Source organism: Pygocentrus nattereri, chromosome 12 (assembly GCF_015220715.1).
Source record: "Pygocentrus nattereri isolate fPygNat1 chromosome 12, fPygNat1.pri, whole genome shotgun sequence".
Taxonomy (NCBI): Eukaryota; Metazoa; Chordata; class Actinopteri; order Characiformes; family Serrasalmidae; genus Pygocentrus; species Pygocentrus nattereri.
The window spans coordinates 25,638,623-25,660,100 of NC_051222.1; the positions used below are offsets into that span (position 1 = coordinate 25,638,623).

General features: G+C 37.8%; 2 protein-coding genes across 3 annotated transcripts in view; both read right to left on the reverse strand.

Moving 5' to 3' along the window:
* Positions 1-3,580: 3,580 nt before the first annotated feature.
* Positions 3,581-11,490, reverse strand: arl6 (ADP-ribosylation factor-like 6). The gene is made up of 8 exons (XM_017715128.2): positions 11,280-11,490; positions 9,382-9,527; positions 8,277-8,338; positions 8,131-8,199; positions 7,401-7,495; positions 6,442-6,571; positions 6,159-6,214; positions 3,581-5,010 (listed from the first exon to the last, which is right to left on the reverse strand). Exons 2-8 carry the CDS (start codon positions 9,502-9,504, stop codon positions 4,985-4,987), a joined length of 561 nt encoding a protein of 186 aa, XP_017570617.1. The 5' UTR covers positions 9,505-9,527; positions 11,280-11,490; the 3' UTR covers positions 3,581-4,984.
* Positions 11,491-15,841: 4,351 nt separating this feature from the next.
* The window catches only part of epha6 (eph receptor A6), a 193,044-nt gene continuing 187,407 nt past the window's right edge, over positions 15,842-21,478 (reverse strand). For both annotated transcript variants that reach the window (XM_017715131.2, XM_017715130.2), the window contains 2 exons: positions 18,556-18,705; positions 15,842-17,491 (listed from right to left, as the gene is read on the reverse strand). In XM_017715131.2, coding sequence (XP_017570620.1) covers positions 17,377-17,491; positions 18,556-18,705 — 265 coding nt within the window. In that variant the 3' untranslated portion in view covers positions 15,842-17,376. The remainder of the gene's footprint in view (positions 17,492-18,555; positions 18,706-21,478) is intronic.

A 21,478-nucleotide genomic window follows, 5' to 3' on the forward strand; every position in this document is an offset into this window, starting at 1 on the left:
TGGTCTGTAATATATAAACATAAAAATGAACTACAACTTAATCTCTCAGTGTCTCAGAGTGGTAGAGTACAGTAATACAAGTGAACCAGACACTGAAAGGAGACATACCTGAGACATGTTCTGAAAGTTCTTCAGGCTCTTCTTGTTCTTCTTGATTTGAACCAGGTGTATTAAACCAGAGAAGGAGGGAAGCCTTCTGGGGAGGCTTTATACTACATATTGAAACATTGTTGTAAGGGTTTGATGGCTTTCAGCTACAAGAGATGATCAGTTTTGGAAGACAAACAAAGCCTATAGCTGAAGCTTGGCACTGAGTGTGGTGATTATGTACAGCTGCTCCAGAGCATCCTATTCTAGAGACAATGCTTTTCTATACACAGTATCAGCTATGCCTGCGTGCCTGTGTCAGCAACGAGTAAAGCTTATAGTATCTGAATAAGGTGAATAAAGGAGTGCCTGGACACATTTAAGTATATAGTGCAGCTCTTATATAAGTCGAGAAGCAAATCTATATAAATTAATAATATTTATCATAATATTTATAATAATAATATTAATCATATTTATCATTATAAAAATCTAGTCTTTCAGTCAAATGGGTCAGATTTTTTTAACAAAAGAATAGAAAATCCAAACATGATTGTGAATAAAAGCATGACACATATATAGAAAACGAACAGTTACTGTCAGATGATAGTAAGTTATAGTAATACTAAATTTCATCGCTTTACACCAATCAGAACAAATTCTGTAACATTTTCACTTGATCATACAAAATTTCGCATTAAATTTAGTTATTTGCCCTGAGTGGTTTAGTGAAAAGCTACTTGTTTCCATTTATGCCATGGGTTAAAAAGGTGATCTTTAGTCACATGCATGCCTCAGAGGAACATTTCTACACTATTTTTAAACCTACATAACGTCAATCTAGATTTATAAGTTGAGGTCTGAAACACAGGATCAACGACATGATTTCATCAGCAGTTCAATTGAGTGGGAGCCCCCTGCTTCTGTGGATAATTCCATAAGCGACAGATGGGCTCCTGATTAAACGTCACCGTCTTCTGTTCTTCTCCATGCCCATGCTGCATGGAGGTCTTAATGAGGGAACACATCTGATTAGTCACGACTGTGGCTGCAGGTCAGCCTCCCCAAAGCAGCTGTTCTGGGAACAGTGTGGAGGGCCCCATGGGGACTGTTTTATGATACTCACTGATTGTACCACTGATCTAGGCCAAACACAGACACTTTTGGCTTATATCTAATGTACGAGTTATTTCAATTTAATCCCACAGAGTCCAACCTTTAAAGTGTTGCTTATGTAAGAAAACCTAGCAGTAGGTTTTTGGGTAGAGTAAACCCTTAGCCAAGTGAAAGTATTATTCAGTGAAATACCAGCTTCAATACTTACACTTAGAATCATCTGATTTTAGATGTGGGTGGTGGGGGGGGGGGGGGGGGGGGGGTTGTTCTCACAGCTGGACATTTTTGAAAACATGGCTGAATGTCCTTAGTAAGCATCTCCTAGTATTTTCATTTGTAATATGGCAAGTATAGTAATGCGAATCAAGTATTCTGTTTTTAGATATTTTATGTGCTTCCAGTGCATGTATACACTTCAGATTTAACTTAAGAAAACTTCAAATAAATCTGCATATTGATGCTGTAAAAGTAAAATGGTTCTTGTGCGGACTGCACCTGATGTGATTATAAAAGATGTTGCTATTGGTTGGTAAAACTCACCCAACAAGAAGAAATCATGGTGAAATTAAAGGAGCTTCTTAAAGTTTTCAAGAGATTAAACTGGCTGTGTTTACATGCAAACATTTTTGCCAATCCGATTGAATATATTAGGATTAACCACGTTTACATGCAACCTAATAATCCATTAATAATCCAACTGATAGCTCAACTGGAACAGAACATGTCCATGTAAACACCTCAATCAGAACAGTCTAGTCCGATCTAGTCCATACAATTCCAATCTGATTAAACGAGGCGGGTAATACTGTAAATAATATGTTAAATAGAAGAATAATAGCCGTGTAAATGCCTGAATCCGATTACATTCCAATCGGAAGGTATGTAAATATGTTCTGCGCATGTGCGTTAGCAAAGATTTATACCGTTCAACATGGCGGATCAGAAACTGGGGAAGTTTATGCTTTGAACTTTAAAAGACGGCGACCGATAGGAATGTAATCGGATACGGGCATTTACGTGTCTATTATTCTTCTATTTAACTGATTATTTACAGGATCACCCATCTTGTTCAATTGGACAGAAATTGTATTCTGAATGGCCTCATTCGGAACCCAATTGAGGTGTTTAGATGGATGTATTCTATTCTATTGAGCTATTAGTCGGATTATTAACAGATTATTAGGCTGCATGTAAACATGGCTACTCAAAAAGAAAAAGCTACAGAGACACAGTATTGGACCTTAAACATCCCTGTCAGCACAACTGATTCAGTAATATGTCACTGGAAACAGAACAAAACAGAAACAGAACTTTAGCTCGTCGTGTTTCGACAAAAAATGATCCCACAAACACCTTAACCACAGCGAAGTATGGAGATGGAGAGATACAGAGCCGTTTCTCTGAAAACGGCTTTGGGGCGTTAATCTTATTGAAGCAAAAATGAATAGAACAGTGTACCGGGCAAATTACATGAGAAATTAGTTCTATATTTAATTCCCTATTTAGAATTGCGTTCAAGAAAGGGGAGAAAATGAATGTTTCAAAAAGCCAACCACAAAGATACAGCCAAAGACTGGTTTTGAAAAAAGTGAAGGTACTGGCAATATGCTAACTTAAATCTTGTTAAAAAAAATGTATGCAGGATTTTAAAAATGTAAGTCAAACAAAAAAAGTCCAACAAAAAGACTCCCGTAACCCCTGGGGAAACTGAAGAGAGCTTGCCAAGAAGAATGAGCCAAAACTGAACCACAAAGCTGGAAAATATGAACGACTCCTTATCATAGGCGTCCTAAAACCGTAATTGCCAGCAGTTGCGCTGCAACAAAGTGCTAATGTTATTCATGGTAAACATATTTGTTTGTGCTCAGGGATGCATATGTTTTCAGCGATAAGGACAAAGGTAAGACACAGTATGTGTGTAAATTTGAAGTGGATATGTATACTGGAAGTATGTCAATTAACAAAAGCAAAAGTGTCCGAATACTTGTTTCCCCTTAGTGTAGACGCAAAAGTAGCTTAGTAAAAGTAGTAAAGTTGCAAAGTGAGCTCAACAACAAAACAGCAGAGTTTAAATCAACACAACAAAATGAAATTAAAACCAAAAATAGAAACTAAATAGGAATCAGTGCAAAGTAGATTCCTTTCCTCACAAATACTCCCCACCTGGGCACTCCTGGGCATTCCTTCAGCGAAACTCTTAACACTACTTTTGCCTACCTGCGTAAAAAGTTCAAACTGTAAGGTGACAAGAGTGCCTGCCAAATGCTGTAAAATTTCAAAATGTCTTTTGGTCCATAAAATGCGTTATCAAATCACTGAAAAACACCCAAGTTGAGAGGAGTTATAGGGTTAACTGATTACAATTAGAGACTAATTCTTTTACTTGTAGACCTTTTACTCTTTAAATAAACCAGTACAAGACAACTTTAGAGACACACTGGATGGAAACTATACATTCTTTGAGTGAAGAAATTACAGCAGAGCCTGCATGTATAATATGAAATACTGCCTCAGCAATAACTCTATTATTTGAGTTTTGGTAATAATTATAAAATTAAGTAGATATATAATTAAAAAACAAACAAAAAAACAAACAAACAAAAAAAAAAAAAAAACACAGGAATGTTTCTTAAGCAAATATTTCATCTGTCCACATACTTACAGTACCACAATATAAATCTTCTAGAGACAATACTCTAAACATGCCTATAAAACAAGCTACCTGGCAAAGCGGAGGTTCCTCAAGTTGCTACTTTAAATACTCCTATATTCATCACAAAGAAAATGGAAAATGGTATTTAACAAAGCAGAGAGCCAGACAATTTAAGCTGAAAGACGAGCCCTGTGCAATGGGAGAAGAGCCACAACTACAACCTAGGGCTTAAATTATCCAGCTGAAAAAGACATCTTGCATTTGGACAAATCATGTCTGGGTTTCTCCAAAACCCTTATTAGCACAAGTGAGAACAAACAGTGAAAAGGAAGGAAAACGTTTCTGATAATGGACAAACTACTGCAAATAGCAACCATTGATTTTAGCACAATATTGATGTGTCACCCCAGGACGTATTTAACAAAGCAGGATATTCCGTTTAGCTGGACAACTAAAACCAAAAATCAAGACTGTCTGATAGGAGAAGCACAATCAAATAAGAGCTCATTTTTGGCTTAGTTATCTATCTAACCAAAAATCCAGTTTTATGCAATACCCTTCCAATGTGTACAATTAGCAAGATATGGCTAGAAAAACATTGCACAGGGCAGTGAATCATGAAGATTGGTAATGAAAATACTGAGCTAGATAATCTACATCAGTTAGATCAGGCTTAAGTTATCTGGCTAACTGAAATCCTGCTTTATGAAGCTCAAAAACCATACAGTGCTCTTGGGCTGTATTCATTATGCCTGGTAGCCAAATGATTGTAAAATGAGCGCAAATCAAAAAAAATTATGTTGTCTGCTCTTCAGCTGAGGTATAAAAGTGTTTGCAATTTCATTACATTTTACAAACACTGTCATAAGCGCATCTGACTTATTTGGTTGCCTATTATAAAAGACAATCTAAGAATTTGAAAAAAACAACATGCAGTGCAACAGAATGAAAGCAAAACAGCATCTCGCACTACTGAACTCTGAGCTTCCAAGCGTGGGTCACCACAGATGGCCCATCATGCCCACGCTTTGAAGGCCAAGGGTCAGGCTTGATTTGACGTTTGTGGACAGCATCGCTGCTATTGCATGAACAAGATGTGACATTTTTCCCCCGTATTTTACGATGACTTCACGTTCTCATCGTTCTGATCTGATCTGTTGAGGAAAGAAAGGCCCAAAGTATTAGCAAATCACTCCACCGACAACTGACAACTAACTCTGATTCAACTGATGAGGGCACACTGACTAACGGAAGACAATTCAGGGCTAAAAGTAGGCCACTGTGTTGCTAAATAGGACAAAGGTAGAAAAACAAGGTAGAAGAATACAATATTTATATGTGCTAGTCTCCAACACTTTAAATGCATGGTAGAAAATAGAACAAAACATTCAGTCACCTTGGGCTGTTTTACAGTTTATTCTGTAAAGGCTGCATTTTTAGTTTGTGTGTTTAAGCAAGTGTGCAGTCTGGATACAGCCGGAAGTGACTGAAGGTCACAGATTAACTTCATTAAAGAGAGAAGCTAATAGTTCATGACAGTTCACTACACCACCACTGGGAGGTTCAATTTAAAATACTTACAGTGCAATTTGTTCTATGAATGAAAAAGAGCAGAAAATAAATCACATGCAGTGAAAGCAGTACTTCTATAAACATTATTGACTATTTTTTTGCGGGGTGGGGGGGCTCACATAATAGAAAGAGTAAGGAGAAACTGAATACAGGTTTTGTAAGTTCTGTTTCAATTCTAGATAAAAGTTAATTCAGAAACTTTTTTGTTTATGCAATGAAGTCTTGGGAATAGAAGAAATGATCATAGAGAAGGGCAACATGATGGCAAATTTATATTAACATTTTTGACTTAAGTTTTTGACTTGAAAAGCAATGCTTTTCATTATAGCTATGGTAATAAACAAAATACGCTTAATCAGAATATATTTCTTACTTTCAGTAATTCAGTAACATTGTTTTCATTGTGTGAATATAGGGTTCACATGAACCAGACCATGAAAATCATGTGATTTCCATGTAACACTTGCAGTTTTATCACCAAAGTTCAGTGAGAGCAACAGTGGCTGCATGTTTCAACTGTATATATCATGCTCAAATTCTTCTGCAATTATAATCAAATTATAAAGGAGAAGGAGACAGGGAAAAGGGTCAAGTTAAAGCATTAAGAGCATTGTAAAATTTTATTGTATTTAAGTTATTTTGGTAGTCATATCTGTGTACCTCCCACCCTAAACTGAACAATTAATAAACATGCAGTAATATAAAGCCAAATAAAACTGCTAATCTGTACCTTGCAGCCAGTCAACTCCCTCCTGCAGACCCTCGCCCTGGACAGCATTACTGGCACTGAAAAACAGCCAGACACATTTGGTCAGAGCACTCACGGCTAAAGCTTTAGTGTCCTGCACTGCGGGCAGAAAAACACATGTTGAGAAACTGTCTCTTGTGTTCATTCTTAGTTTGTTCAATTAATTTGTTAAATTAATTGTTAACAAAAAGAAATTAACCACAGAAATCAACTGCAGACTGCTGCTAAATTTCAAGTAAAACCAAAATCCCACGTGTTGTCTTACCAGATATGCCAGGGTTTGTCCTTGATGTTCTCCAGGCAAAGGAGCTGAGAGACCTTCACTGATGACAGTGCGTCCCTTAGGTCCATCTTATTAGCGAAGAACAGAATGGGGATCCTCCTATGCTTGATATCTGCACACATAGGGGATGGGTTCAAGCTGCAATAAACTATAAAGTAAGATTCTAAAGGCTTAGCGTACACTACACAACTTAAAATCTTAACAGATTTCTAAAGCTTAACATCTAAGCTAAACTTACTGAACTGGACCTGTTTGTGTTTTTATGCGTAGTGAAAGCGCAAACTGGGGATTAAAATGGGGTTGAGAAATGCTGATATTACAGTGAGAGCTGAAGAAATCTACAAACTGGCAGCTGACTTGAAACTGTAAAGAGAGTGATTTGACCTCTGGATCCATACATTAAAAACATGATAACGGCTCTCATTTGCCTGTGTTTTAAATGCAGCTCCTCTTTCTCTGTGCTCCGCTGTTCAGGAGGCATGCATGCAAATCTCTTCACCTTTTTCTCCACTCTTCTAGCTCTCTGATTGGCTGTTGTCTGAATCACTCACTGAGTTCATTCAATTGTGTAGCATAGGACCAGCTTAAGACCCTCACGATAAAATAAATATGGTTATAAGTTATAACTCAAAAAAAAACTTCTTGAATAGGCTGACACAGAAAAAGTTCTAAATCATTTTTAAAGGTTTCGAGTTCTGAATCTTTTTTAAAGACTTGAACTTGAAGGTTATTTATAAGCTAGATACATAACCTATTAGACTGCTAATGAAAAAATTAGGAAAACATTTAAGAACTTCTTACTTATTTTCAATGTTTGTTTTAAAAGCGCTCATAGGTTTGTTTTCTTTTTACCTGAAACATTTTTAAAATCCATCTGCATCATTGCATTTAAGGCCGATTCAAGCTCCAGGCACCAGTCAATGGTAAAAGCAGATACTTACCAGGATGGTTTAGGAGGGTGTCCAACTCTTCTTTGGCCACCACCATTCTGAGTTTATCACTGCTGTCGATAACAAATATGATGGCCTGACCCTCCCTGGACAAACAGAGGCAAGAGGAAAAATGTGAAAATAGTCATGATACATAGGATTCAATGACAGTTAGCACTGCGGTTTTCAATTCAGTTCTGAAGAAGACTTTTTATGTTAGTGAAAATATTCAAAAGTGAAGGGCTTGGAGTCCACTGGACAGCAACAGATGCATAATTATACAATACATTTACATTTGGTAAAAGGCTGCTTGACATCTACAACTACAGGGAGATTCAGTCGAATGAGGCCCTGAATATTCTGCAATAACTCTCAATTGGACAAAGCAATCTGAATGAAACAACACGCAATGAGCTCCTCAGCATATGGAGCTTCGGACAAGCCGGGATGCCCCTCCGTCGCAGTGATGTTCTGGAACATGGAGCGCTGCACTGAAATGTTTCTGGACGAAAATGGAGATCAGATCCAGCATTGCATGTAATACTATCGATTACACAGACGTCAAGCTATGTAGCGTATATTTTGGTCCAGACTGCTTCATCCTAATGGGAGTTTCAACACAATATTCAGGGCCTCTTTCGAATGAAACCCCATGTATTTATGTTTTTTACATGTACTGTATTGCAACAATATATTTTGTAAGCAGTGTTTTGCCCTCTGAAAGAAAAAAGGTTTCACTTACTTATAATAGTGCTCCCACAGGTTTCTGTACCTACCCTGGCCCGACATGTCGAAGACTGTGAACGACAGGCTATAAAAAGAACCATGTGGTCAATAACAGGCAAATCTGTAGCCTCTTCAGGAAATAAGTACAATATTGATCCTTACCTTGATGTCTTGAACTTCTCTATGCTAAAGCCTATGGTGGGCACAATGTCTTGAGCCTGAGCCTGTAAGAAAACAGCTTATGTTATTTATTTTCTGTACATTCTTTTTGAACATTGCCCTAAAGAAGATGTAAGACCAGATTTGTTAAAGGAATATTCTAGCATTTTTTCAAACTGTCTGCCTCTGAATCTGTATCATATTTTTAATAATAATAAACAAACATAAATAGATAATAATTTCAACTTTTGTGACTCAACACTATGACTTTATACCAAGTTGTTCATACAAAGTTTTATCCAATTTTCACCTTCCCTGAGGTTTTGTGGCATCTGCGCTGATCACACCAAGCCTGTGAAAACTCGACCCACAGCACTCGTAACACATGCATGCTTGTAACAAATGACACCAATTCTTCTCACCAAGACACGACTTGTAGATTTACAGCTTAATTTGACGAGAACTTAAAGAACAAAAATGTGTTATACACAAACACAAACACAAACAGCACCTGTCATGCTGAATGTGTTTAAAGGGTGTTTTGTGTCCACAGGTTTTTGTTCTTTTCTCGGTACAGCCAAAGCCAAAATTGCTGTCTGCGGTTAATGATTGTATAATATAAAATGTAGCATATAGTGACTCAGTTGAAAAAGAGTCCTTTCCTTTTACTCAAATATTCATGGAAAAGTGCAGCTTTAATTAAGTCTGTACTGCCTACTAATGACACAGTACAAATTAAGACAATTTAAATGAGCGCAGGCATTTACCAAGGGATAAAGATATTTCTGTTGTCATAAGAAAACCTCCAAAAAAATTCAATTTTTGTTGTTTTTCAGTGTTTGACGTAATTGAAATTATCTGTTGCTCTTTACATTGTGTGAACATTTCATGAAGAATGGACAAAAAAAAACAGCCCAAAATGACTCAAAAGAAATTCTGGTTCTATTGACTTACAGTAAAAGCAGAGTATGTTTTTTCCTTCTCCTGTAAAGTTACCATTTTGGAGATACGAGGTTTTCTTCCGACAGCAGCGATATGTTATGTGTGATAACAGTCGAATGTGAAGTTCTAGGGTCATCATTGACTAAAGTGAGAGGATAACACTCACATTAGTGGGCTTCAGCTGGTTAATGATGGTGGTCTTCCCGCTGTTGTCCAGCCCCAGGCACAGCACGTTCACTTCTTTCTTTTTCAAGCCCAGCCATCCGGCCAGCTTGTCGAAGAGCCCCATTGGCCTTTATGAATGGAGCCACACTGTTCAAAGCAAACAGTCCAAAGCCAAGGAGACTCAGTCAAATGAAAGCACTGTAACACCTCTTTAGGATACATAAACACTTTGTTAAAGGTGTGTTGCACTGGCAATGACAACCTAGACAACCAACAAGAACTTTCTTTACAGGTCTCATGACCGCCATCACCTGCACCCGGAGTTCACCAGTCTTATGACAGCATGTCCCTGTTACAGGTCTTAAAGAAATGCGATCGTCTGCGTTTGTGTACGTCTCTAATTTGTGCTGCACAAAACACATACCTGTGTGACAATGTCACACAAGAGTTTATTGTAATACTCAAGTAACTTAATCCAGGTATATCATGAAGTGTTATTAAGGTGTCAAAATAAGGGACCCAAATAAAACTAGGCAAAAGAACAAAACACTACAGAGCAGTTTGGATTCATTGTACTGGAATAAATAAGCTTTTTGGAAGCTTTTTGGCCTTTTCCCCGTTGTTCATCCAGCGAGAAAGCAGTACAGGATTAGATTTGTTTGCAAACCCAGAAGTTGGTAAAAACAAATAATTCCAGTCTTACAAATCAATGTTTGATATGAACTATGGGAACGATAAAAACATGATGCTGCACTGTATCTCTGACTGACCAAAACCCATTTACAAACATTGATTCTGTGCACTTTTGGACCTCATAACATATTTCCAAAAAATACAGTGAAACGCCAAACACCAAAACAATGGAAATACGCTGTTCAAAAGCAGTCAGACCTCTTCTAATCAGTGAATTCATACTTTAATATGCACTAACTGATAACACATCTGCGTGCACACAGGTTGTATAATCTCCATAGAAAGCCATTGAATGAATGGGATGCTCTGGAGCAGCTACACACGAGCCTAAGACCACCATGCCCAATGCCGAGAGTCGGCTAAGCCCCCAGTACCGGGCTGTGGACCACTGAAAAAGCTTTCTCTGGAGAAACAGAGCTTCATCCGATACCTTTGGAATGAGCTGGGGTGCACTCTTGTGGCTGTGTGCAAGTCCTCACAGCAATGTCCCACCATCTAGAAAACCCTTCTCAGATGAGCAGATGCTGTAACTGCAACAAAGGGTGGGCAAACTCCCTTATAATATCTCTGATTTCAGAGGAGACGCTGGATAAGCAGTTGTCTACAAACTTTTGGACACGCAGTGCACCATTCATAAAGCTCAGGCCAACAGGAGAGCTGGCACTGCAGCCGTGTTGACAGTACCGTTACTCAAGGTAGGGTAGCTTAACCACGTCCTGCAGTCCGCGGCTCAAACGCTGAGTATTAACTTGAGCTCAACAGCAGCTTCGTGGCCTTTAAACCTGCTAACGCTACCTTGAAGCATCCAAAAACGCGCTTACACACTTCACCGTCTCGTGTAACTGCTGCTGAACATTATTTAGCGTAGCTGTAGGAGGAAATGGTACGGAAGCGCGTTTTTTATCAATAGATAATCGCAGAGACGCAGCTATCAGTCTTAATCCGCTGAGCCACTTTAGTTAGTTAGCTGCCTGCTCTCCTTGCATAACCGTCACTACGTGGTTTCTCACCCGCTGAACACAAGGCGGGGTGATTCCGGGACTTTACTGCACTTTTCTACCTCTGTCGGATGCTGTAAATTAGCTACGAACAGCCCTGCATTAACATTATAACGCTACCATCACTAAAGCTTCCCACGACGACCGGTTAGCTGTTAGCTGCTTAGCCATCCAGCTAACTCTGCTAGCACGCTAAAAGAGAGCTTACCTTTCAGTACCGTCTCGGCTGTCTCGGTGCAGTACAGCTCCCTTCAGTGTCCCACCTCTACTGTCTCCCGCCTAGACAGTAAAAGCGCATGGCAGAGACAACATGTCATTTATGAGACGCACATTTCAACGAAGGCGGCTAATCTGTGTGGAGCTTTGACGGAGCTGAGAGGTGAGATATTTACACGGTGTTGCTTAGAAACCAGTGCTGCTGCTGAAGAGCGCCGTCCAGTGGTCAAACTCGGAAGAGCTGTTTGTCTTCACATAGTAAATCACTGCATCACAAACAATCATTCAGTTTCAAGCAGATCAGACGTCGGCAGTACGGCCAAAAATGCGACATTTGTTTAATAATAATAATAATAATAATAATAATAATTCTAAATGTTAGAATATCAGTTCTCACTATGAACAATCCATGCCTCTTTGGAGGAACTTTACAAAGGAAAGGAACTTTGTAAAAAATAAAGATGATTTCCAGTGGGGGTCCTGACCATGGAAGAGCAGGGCAAAAGGAGGGGAGCAAATTATGTATACAGAGATGAACTACAGTCTGTGATTGTGGGACTACAAAGTGCTCTTACAGTCATGTGAATAAATTAGGACACCCCATTAAATAGTCAGGTCTTTATTAAGAAATGTTTACATATCAATGTCCAATCTTGTTTTTGTTTATTTCTGGAAAAGAAAGTGATTTAACTGCAATTAAACAACAAAAATTGACATTGTTTTACTCATGAAGCAAAAGATAAGAACAAATGCGTATTATAATGGAGGAAAAAGTTAGGAGACCCTACCCTCTTATAACTAGTGTTGCCCCCTTTGGCTGAAATAACTTCAGTGAGACGCTTCTTGTAGCCATCTAGCAATCTATGACATTGATCTGAAGAAGGTTTGCCCCACTCCTCAACGCAGAATTCTTTCAGCTGTGAGATGCTTGAGGGGTTTCTTGCATGCCCAGCCCGTTTTAAGCCACTCCACAGCATCTCAATGGGATTAAGATCCGGACTTTGACTCTCCAGGACTCTCCACTCCTTAGTTTTCAGCCAGTCCTTGGTGGATTGTGGACTGGTATGTTTTGGGTCATTGTCATGGTGCAGGGTCCAGTTCTGCTTCAGCTTTAATTTTTTTACAGATGGTCTCACATGTTCCTCAAGCATCCTCTGATACACAGTAGAATTCATGGTGGATTCTATGATGGTAAGCTGGCCAGATCCTGCTGCAGCAAAGCATCGCCAAACCATGACACTTCCACCTCCATGCTTCACAGTTGGTATGAGGTTCTTTTCTTGGAATGCTGTATTTGGTTTACGCCAAACATGTCTTCTGTTCTGGTGTCCAAATAATTATATTTTAGACTCATCTGTCCAAAGAACATTATTCCACAAGTCATGGTCTTTGTCTGCGTTCTCTCTGGCAAGCTTCAGTCTAGCTTTAATGTTTTTCTTAGAGAGCAAAGGTTTCCTCCTTGTACACCTCCCATGAAAATTAAACTTGTGTAGTCTCTTGTAGAGTCTTGTAGAACTTGTAGAGTCATGCACTTTCACATCGACAGTAGCAAGAGCCTGCTGTAGGTCCTGTGATGAAATTTTAGGATTTTTCATGACTTCTTTTAGCATCTTACGGTCTGCTCTGGGGGTGAACTTGCTTGGACGGCCAGACCTGGGCATGGTCTCAGTTTTGAATGTCCTCTACTGGTAAACAGCTTTCTGGATGGTGGAATGGCTGATGTCAAATTCTTTTGAGATCTCTTTAAATCCCTTACCAGACTCATAAGCAGCCACAATCTTCCTTCTGAGGGCCTCAGACAGCTCTTTGGATCTCACCATGGTGCTCACTCTCACTTCAACAGTCAGGGACACGCCAACCTAATTTTCTGAGGTTTAAATAGAGCAAGCCTCATTCAAAATGCTGGGTAACGATGTTCTGATCATGTGCACCTGATGTGATACACCTGTGTGTGATCTTAACTATTTTAAGTGGGACAATATGTCCTAAATTATGCCTCACCAGAAATTGCATTCTTTTTAAGTTACATTTTACAGAAAATTGTAAAAAGGCCTTTCTTAATTTTTAATCGTTTAGTCATATTACTTGGATCCCACAGTATTGTTAAAATTTATATTAAATATCCAAATATGTTAAAAAATATACAGGATTTCATAGGCTGTCCTAATTTTTTCACATGACTGTATATGGTACTGTTTATCAAAAATATTGGATTGCCTACCATTTATCTAACAGAAATCATTCCTGTAAGAGTGATTTTTCTTTATTTGAAGAAAAGTGTATTCCTCCAAAAACATATAGGGCAAAATTATTGGCACCCCTACAGAATATTTTAAATAAAACCAAAGAAAACTGCATCTTTGGGGAAAAATAGGTGTTTTTGTTGCTCTTGGTCTCCAGAAACTGTTTGCTCTCACTGTTTGCTTCCACACAAATGACCTGTAAAATCATGTATTTATGGTCATCAACAGTGTCAGCATTGATCATGACTCAGGGACGATGATAACTCATGATCATAAGTCATTTGTATACGTGTATATGTGCTCGCTCAAAGACCACAAAAGACACAAGGCATCCATTATCTTTTATTTTTTACAAACATCCAACCTAATCCACTTATACCTCTTTTTAAATCCATTATAAATTATAAAAAATAATATACAATTAGATTACTATTCACTATACATTATAGTGTGTACTGACCTGATTACTCAGTTTCCCCTCATCTGCTGGAGTTCACACTGTTTCTGCTTTCACTCTTGCTGTGTGCATCAGGAGTCAGTTCTGACAAGAGTTCTCAGCGTCCTGAACATGTGTTCAAGCACAAAGGGTCAGGAGGCGGCGTCTGACGAGCGCAGCCTCTGCATGTGGCACGTTGCTGTGTATATGTGTATTTGTGTGTGCTACATGTTAAAGGGCCCATATTCTACATTATTTATGTGTTATTTTATTTGAAGTTCATTTGTGATGTTTGTATGGTTTTATGTTCAAAACTAGCCTTAATTCATCTGCCAACCTCTCTTTATACCTTACAATTACAAAGGGTTTTGTTACTGTGCCCTTAAGACTGATATATGCAAATGAGCTCTGTTCTCATTTAAAAAGCAGTGCTGAGACACCGTCCTTATAGCTTCAATATGAATGGGTGGGGCTAAATCGCTGTATTGGTATAATCAGAGGCCACCCTTCATTTTTTCCAGTCAAAATGGCCATTAAGTACAAGTTATTAATATTTGAGCATCAGAAAAGCCTCAACAATTAAATATAGTAATAAACGTTTTTAGTATCTAGTGCATTCACTCTTTGCCTTTATTACAGCCTCTATTTTTTACAGTAGACTCACTTTTAATTTTTTAAGCAAATCTGCAGGGATACTTTTCCACACCTCTAAAGTTCAGTCTTAGAAGTTGGTTGCATTTTCAGCATTCTCCGATCCAAATATTCCCAAACACCTTCAGTGATGTTGAGGTCTGGACTCTGGGGTGGTCAGTCCATTGTTCTGAGAACAGCAGCAGCTTCTTTGTTTGATTTGCACGCTTTTTTCCTTTTTTTGTCTATTTCTCCTTTTCTCAGTAAGAGCGTCTTTTCAGCGACTCATTCTTTCAGACTCATAGTGTTGAGTTGTCTTCTCGCAGTGGAAGGATGGACAGAAACACCTGTGGTTTGGTTCTGATCTGAAGTCAGAGTGGAGCTTGATTTTCTCCTCTCTCTCAAAGATGAAAGCTCAAAGTGCTGTTTATCTGATTGGGACAGTTTTGGTGGTCTACCAGGTCTTGCATGGTTGCTGGGAGTTCCATTTTCCATTTTCATCTGTTCATAACCTTTTTAACCTCTGTTAACAACCTTTTTAATGTTTTGTTTTTTCACTCATTTTCCTTTGAGTTTCTCCTTCTTTGTGCAGGTGGATGTTCTCATATCTAATCTCCTCAGAAATACCTCCTGAAAAAGGAATAAATTGCACCTAATTAACAAGAAATTAAATAATTAAATAAATAAATAATTAAAATCTCAGTCATTTGCACAATACTAAATGTAAATATGTTTCTGGTTGTGACATCACAACCAAGATGAATTTAAAATGAACAGTTTTTACAGTTTACTGTGGACTGTATGGACAAGGGAATGAATGCTAATCTTTAACAGTGTTTACATACTACGCCAACCTTTTCTCAAGCAAGGGCAATTCAGTTTTTCATTATATGGGCCCTTTAAGAAAGCAACACAGAGCATTATTTTGATTAACTGTTAAGCATACTAATCTGCTAGTTGTGTATATGTGTGATACCAAGAACTTTCACTGCTACACACCACCCTACGTTCAACAAGGGTATTCTATTTAACCCATTCATGTCCAACAGCTAAATATAGTACAAGGAATGGGGGAATTAATGCTAAATCACTTATTCTGATTGGTCTAAAGTGAAGAAACCTTTTTTGGATTTTTATACTTTGAATGAATGTCTAACAATTTGTTTTTAGTACATATTATTTTCATACTTCACAATCAGATTTGAAATTCTGTTGTGTTGATAAAAAGCAGTAGTAATTCAGAGGTTTGTTGCAAACTGTTTCACTCACAGAGTCAGATGTGTTTACAGTGGTGGTGACAGGATATCCAAATAGTCAATCAAAGCAAGATGATGCATGAGACATAGTTTCATGATAATTTTACAATAATATTTTGACCTAAAGCATATAAATTTTTAACCTTCATGGTGATGTACATGCTGGGTGTTGTTAGATAAAATAGTCTCTGTATTTTTATTATTTTACCTTCATCAGCATTGCAGATAAACCTACACATGTAGGTTCCCTGGTTATAAATGGGTATATTTGTGACATCAAAACCACTGCATGTAATAATTCACCATGAAGACATCCAAGTCAGTACGTTTCTCTATAATCTCTGAATGCCTTTCTTTACATCTTCACCACTTAATTGTGCATAAATTCTGATAAATCAATAGAAGGATCAGTGCCCTTTTAAATTAAGTAAAAAAAACCCACTTTTTACCCATATGACTTAATCGATTTTAAAAATTCCTTCGCATCTGAACTCAGGTGAGCTCAGAGGACATATGAAACAAAGGAAATGTAAAATCAAGATATGGACATAAATGGGTTAAGAAACTATAACAATTTTCTGTGTTTCGCACGGCCAACAAATTACCGAATTATCATCCCAGCAGAGCTTCTCCAAGTCTCGAATATCAAGACCAGCACGTACAATTCTTGAGTTTTGATGTGTCAGGCCTGATGCAGAAGCATGAGACCATGGCTTTCAGTCTTCCAAAAGTTCTAAGGTCGTTCTTGTATGGCATAGCAGACTGCCTGAGGAGGTCTATGGTTTCTGTATGGAGTTTTTTTTTCTAACAGAGTAAGATACAATTCTCTACTCCCTATCTTGGCTCTTTTCTGATGTTCCGAAAAGACCGCACATATTGCTGAGGAAAAACAAACAAACAAACAAACAAATAAATAAATAAAAATAAATATAAAACAAACAAACAAAGAAAAAAATCACATACACATACATATAAATACCAGCATAAATATCAGATGTGATAAATAATGGGTTAATAGTCATATAAATCCACTGACATTCAACAGTCTCTCTTTTTCAGAGGCTCCAGGAAGTAGCATGATGAATAAACGATAAATATCTCTTTAAGACACATACTCGATACATTAAAATAGCAAATATAACTATTAAAAGTTCTTGGACTGTGAATCCGGCCAGTCACCGAACTCGTAGGACAACTGACGGACTTGACATCACCATGGCGACAGAGCCGTGCTCTCGCGGAACCCTGATTGGCTGTCCATCTTCAACTGTTTTGCTCAGCACGAAGACAAATAACCAATGACATTCAGAATCTTCTTTCGGTCTGTTTATTCCAACTGTTTATTGGAAGTCCTCAAAGGCCAGTTGAGAAGTCTTGAGAAAAAGCCAAAGCATTGCAGTTCTCTGAGTGCGGTTGGTACGACAGATCAGGCCTGACTATGTGCGTGTGTATGTGTGTGGGGGGTGTGTGTCTGTGTGTATGTATGTGTGTGTATTAGTGTGTGTGAGTGTTCACTGGTCCGTCTCATACATGGAAGCCACTCTGTTGAACGTGGAGGAGCTGCAGTCGTAGCGTCTGTATGCTGCTCACTATCCTCCTCTGGTGGCCAATTAGGGACACACCAATCCTCCTGACATCGCTGTGTGGGAACAGAACATCAAGCTAAGAAGTAGGTAAATAGAACATTATCTGCACTCACAAATGATTAAAACTTAGAAGCTGCCTTTGACAACGATGATAGTATGAAGTGGTATGAACTAGTTTTTACATGTTTACATTTACTCTTGGTTCTTCAAAGGTTCTTTGGGGTTCTGTATACAACCATGAACACTCAAAGAACCCTTTGCATGATTAAAGGTTCTTCAGATTGATGGAGAATGTGCTATATATGGTTCTATATAGAACCTTTTTGAAAAGGGTTCTGCTATTATTATGATGTCAAGCTTGTAACAATAGCAAAACCCCTTTTGAAAAGGTTCTAAATACACCCATATACAGCACATTCTCCGTTAATCTGAAGAAGCCTGTCACTATGCAAAAAACCCTTAAATGATGCAAAGAGTTCTATATAGAACTGTTTTTATTTACTAAAGAATCTATGAAGAACCATCTTTTTAAAGTGTGCATTACAGCAAACTCTTATTTAAAACATGGAAACATCTGGATTACATTTAAAGGGGAATTCCCCCAAAATTTCTACATTATTAACTGGTTAAGATAAGGTATTAAAATTCATTTAGAGTGATTTAATGTGAACTGCACAATTCTGGAGAAACTTCAGATTCAGAACTATTCACAGTGGTAGTGATAAGAACCAGAGCCCTGAAGAGTTAAATGCCACTAAAATATAGTTATTACATGAAACAGCTATGAATACACTGCCTAATACCTGAGAAACTGTTTTGAGATAGCTTTCCCCTAAAACTCGTTACATATGAAAGCAAAATTGTACATAAATACTGGCTATAGATGCACTGTAGGCATTATGACTCCTGGTTCCTATCACCACCACTGTAAAGAAATCTGAATCTGTGAATTTCCCTTCAATTAACCGTTTCATGTCAAGCCACTCTGAATGACTTTGTTTGCATTTCAATGACTGAATAATGCAGAATAAAAAATGTTGGAATTCCCCTTTAAGGTTTCTTTTGTAAGTTTGTATATTTCAGCTATTAATAAAGATCACTGCAGTATATAACTCACTCAATACTCATGCTGGAGATAGAGTCCAGGGTGGTGTACCCTGCTGCTATGAAGTTGTTCTTGTATTGACTCATCTTAATGGAGTCAAGCCAATCACCGATGGAGATGAAGAGAGGGTAATCGGGCATGTCTTCTGGAGATTCTGGTAAACTGTACCAAACAGAGGACAAATATGACAGTGTTTCAACTAAGCAGCAAACAAAGGATTAACCCCTTAAAGTCAACATGAATCAGAAAGCATACTACATTGTCCTTCTGTACCGTGACATATTTCCTACTGAAACACAGTATTGGGGAGGATCTCTGAGCTAGCTGAGTATTAGTGGGAGTGCTAAAAGAGGGGGGATGGCCAGAGACATGAACTAACAAGGTCAAAAAAGGACCATTTTAATTTCAGGTTGACACTTGTACACTGAAGAAATGCCACTTTGAATTTACATGATTCAATTGTTGCAAATGAATATAACATATTGCATATATTTTATACAATTATTACCAAAACAAGTAAACCTAAGAAAATTGTGTTATTACAATGTATTTTGTTTGTGTGCAACCACTTGACCCTTTTGAACTATTCTTTTTCAGTGTATAAGAAGAACTCCTTAAGATGTCATAAACCTGGTATTCTAAGGATTACATAGAGGATTACAAGTCCAAAATACTTATCTAGAAAAATAGGCATGCAGTACTGTGCAGAAATCAGTGTCAACACATCATTTATTTAATTTCATTAAACTCTAGTGAACTCAACATGCAACTCTGCAGATAACGCAGCCACATTCTAAGACTGAACTTTGGAGGTGTGGAAAAATACCCCTTCAGATTTCTTTAAAAAAGACTGAAAGCCTCTAAAGTCTGAAAGTCTCTAAACATGCACTAAATACTGAAAAAAAGGTTATATATAACTTTTGAGCCTTTGTGCAATTATCTGTTAAATACTTGCTTTCTGCCTTTTTTTTAAATCTAACTTTAAAAAATGAATTGAATGGCCATTTGACAGGTAATACATGAAGGGTGGTCTCTGACTTTTGCACATTACTGTACACATACATATAAAAGCCTGCAATCTGCCAAACAGAGATAAGTATACATACAATCCATAATCAGAAAATAGCCTGCATATTGCATACCAAATATACTTTTTCAGTTCAGTGAAGCTACATGAGCCATCTGAGCCTGTTAGGTCCATATTACATTACTGCTATCTTCTGGAATTATTACCGACACGAGTAGTTATTACTGGTATTCCAAACTGACAGTAATTTCTAGTGACATTCTCAAAATTGCAAATTTTAGTGACACATGATGTGTATTAGTCAGAATAAATTAGAATAAAGCTCCATAAGTAGATGTTACACTATAATATCGGGCTTCTGCAGTCACAGTTTTACCAAAATTTGTAGCCCTGTCTGAATTGAATATCAATGTCAATGGCTATATTTGTCAGCAATAACTGCAGAGAACCAGAGGCAGAGCTCGCTTTCTCTGTACATGGGTGCAAGCTACAGGAATGACATAAAACCTGCAGTATCAACATATAAAAGTTTGAATACAAGCACATTCAATTGTGAGCTATAATGCAATGATAATAGTCACTGTGGAAAAAGTACACTTAATAGATATGTTAGCAAGCTAGCAATCATCTGATTTTTGCCCTTGCTGTTGGCTATTTTGAAGACTCCCTTGCTCTGCTGCGAGTTGCCAGCCCCTTTTTAAAATCTCCTATTTTTAGTCACTATCTGACAACAAACCCCCAGTTTCCTTCTATGCGTGTGTAATAATAATAATAATAAAAGTTCAATTTATATAGCGCCTTTCACAAACCCAAGGACGCTTTACATCGTATCTAAAAAAACAAAACAAAAAAAAAAAGACTAGAGAGAGGAAAAAGGAAGGGTTTTAGCAGAGATTTGAAGGAACACAGTGAAGAACAATTGTTGTTGTTTTCAAAGAGTCCAGTATTAGAAGATCGAGATAGAGAAATGAGATCAGAAAGGAATGTCAGAGTCAGACCATGTAAAGGCTTGAAGGTAAGAAGAAGGATTTTGTACTTAATCCAGTGTGTAAGCATGAAAGCTAGTTATCAATTCTCAGAAAAGAGCAGTTACGTGTTTTGATGGTTCCAAAAATGGGCTTTATGATTCCCCAAACAACGACTGCTAAGAAACGAGAGCCATCTCATTTCTATATATTGTCCCTCTCATGCTCTCCAATCTTCTAATGCTGGACTCTGGACTCCTCACAGTTCAACTACACTTTCTACTATGTGTGGCAGATCTTTAAGTGCTGCTTCCCCCCAAACTCTGGAATTCTCTACCTTCCACTCTTCGTAAACAATAACAATTGGTCTTCCTTCAAACCTCTGCTAAAAAAACCTTCCTTTTTTCCTCTTTGTAGTCTTTTTTTTTTTTGATACGATATAAAGCGTCCTTGGGTTTGTGAAAGGCGCTATATAAACTGAAATTTAATTATTATTATTAAACACTCATAGGAGTGCAGTGAAATTACCTGTCCGCTGCTGTCTCTATTTTCAAGGAGCAATTTGATTGAAAACCGCCATAAATTGTTTATAAGACCTTTATTTATTAAATGTAAAAAAAAATGCTAATCTAGCCTCAATTAAGCAGAACCCAGCAGCACATAGGTACCACTGCTGTAAAGGTTTGTCTCTCTTGTTGGTGATGGTTGTACGGCAACCACAGAACCCACTAAAGCTCAACTAAGGCAAAAGAATCTGCTGTGTAAACAGGCCTCATGTATAACTGTAAAGTCCCAGGAAACCTAAATTCATGTTTTCTTGCTAGGCTGGTTAAACTTGCTCTTGTGGGCTCATAAAATATATGCGCAAAGTATGTCCTGTGAATAACTTTCCAGTGCCTGAAAAATGGCTGATGGATTTTACTAACATTCTCCTCTCTTGATG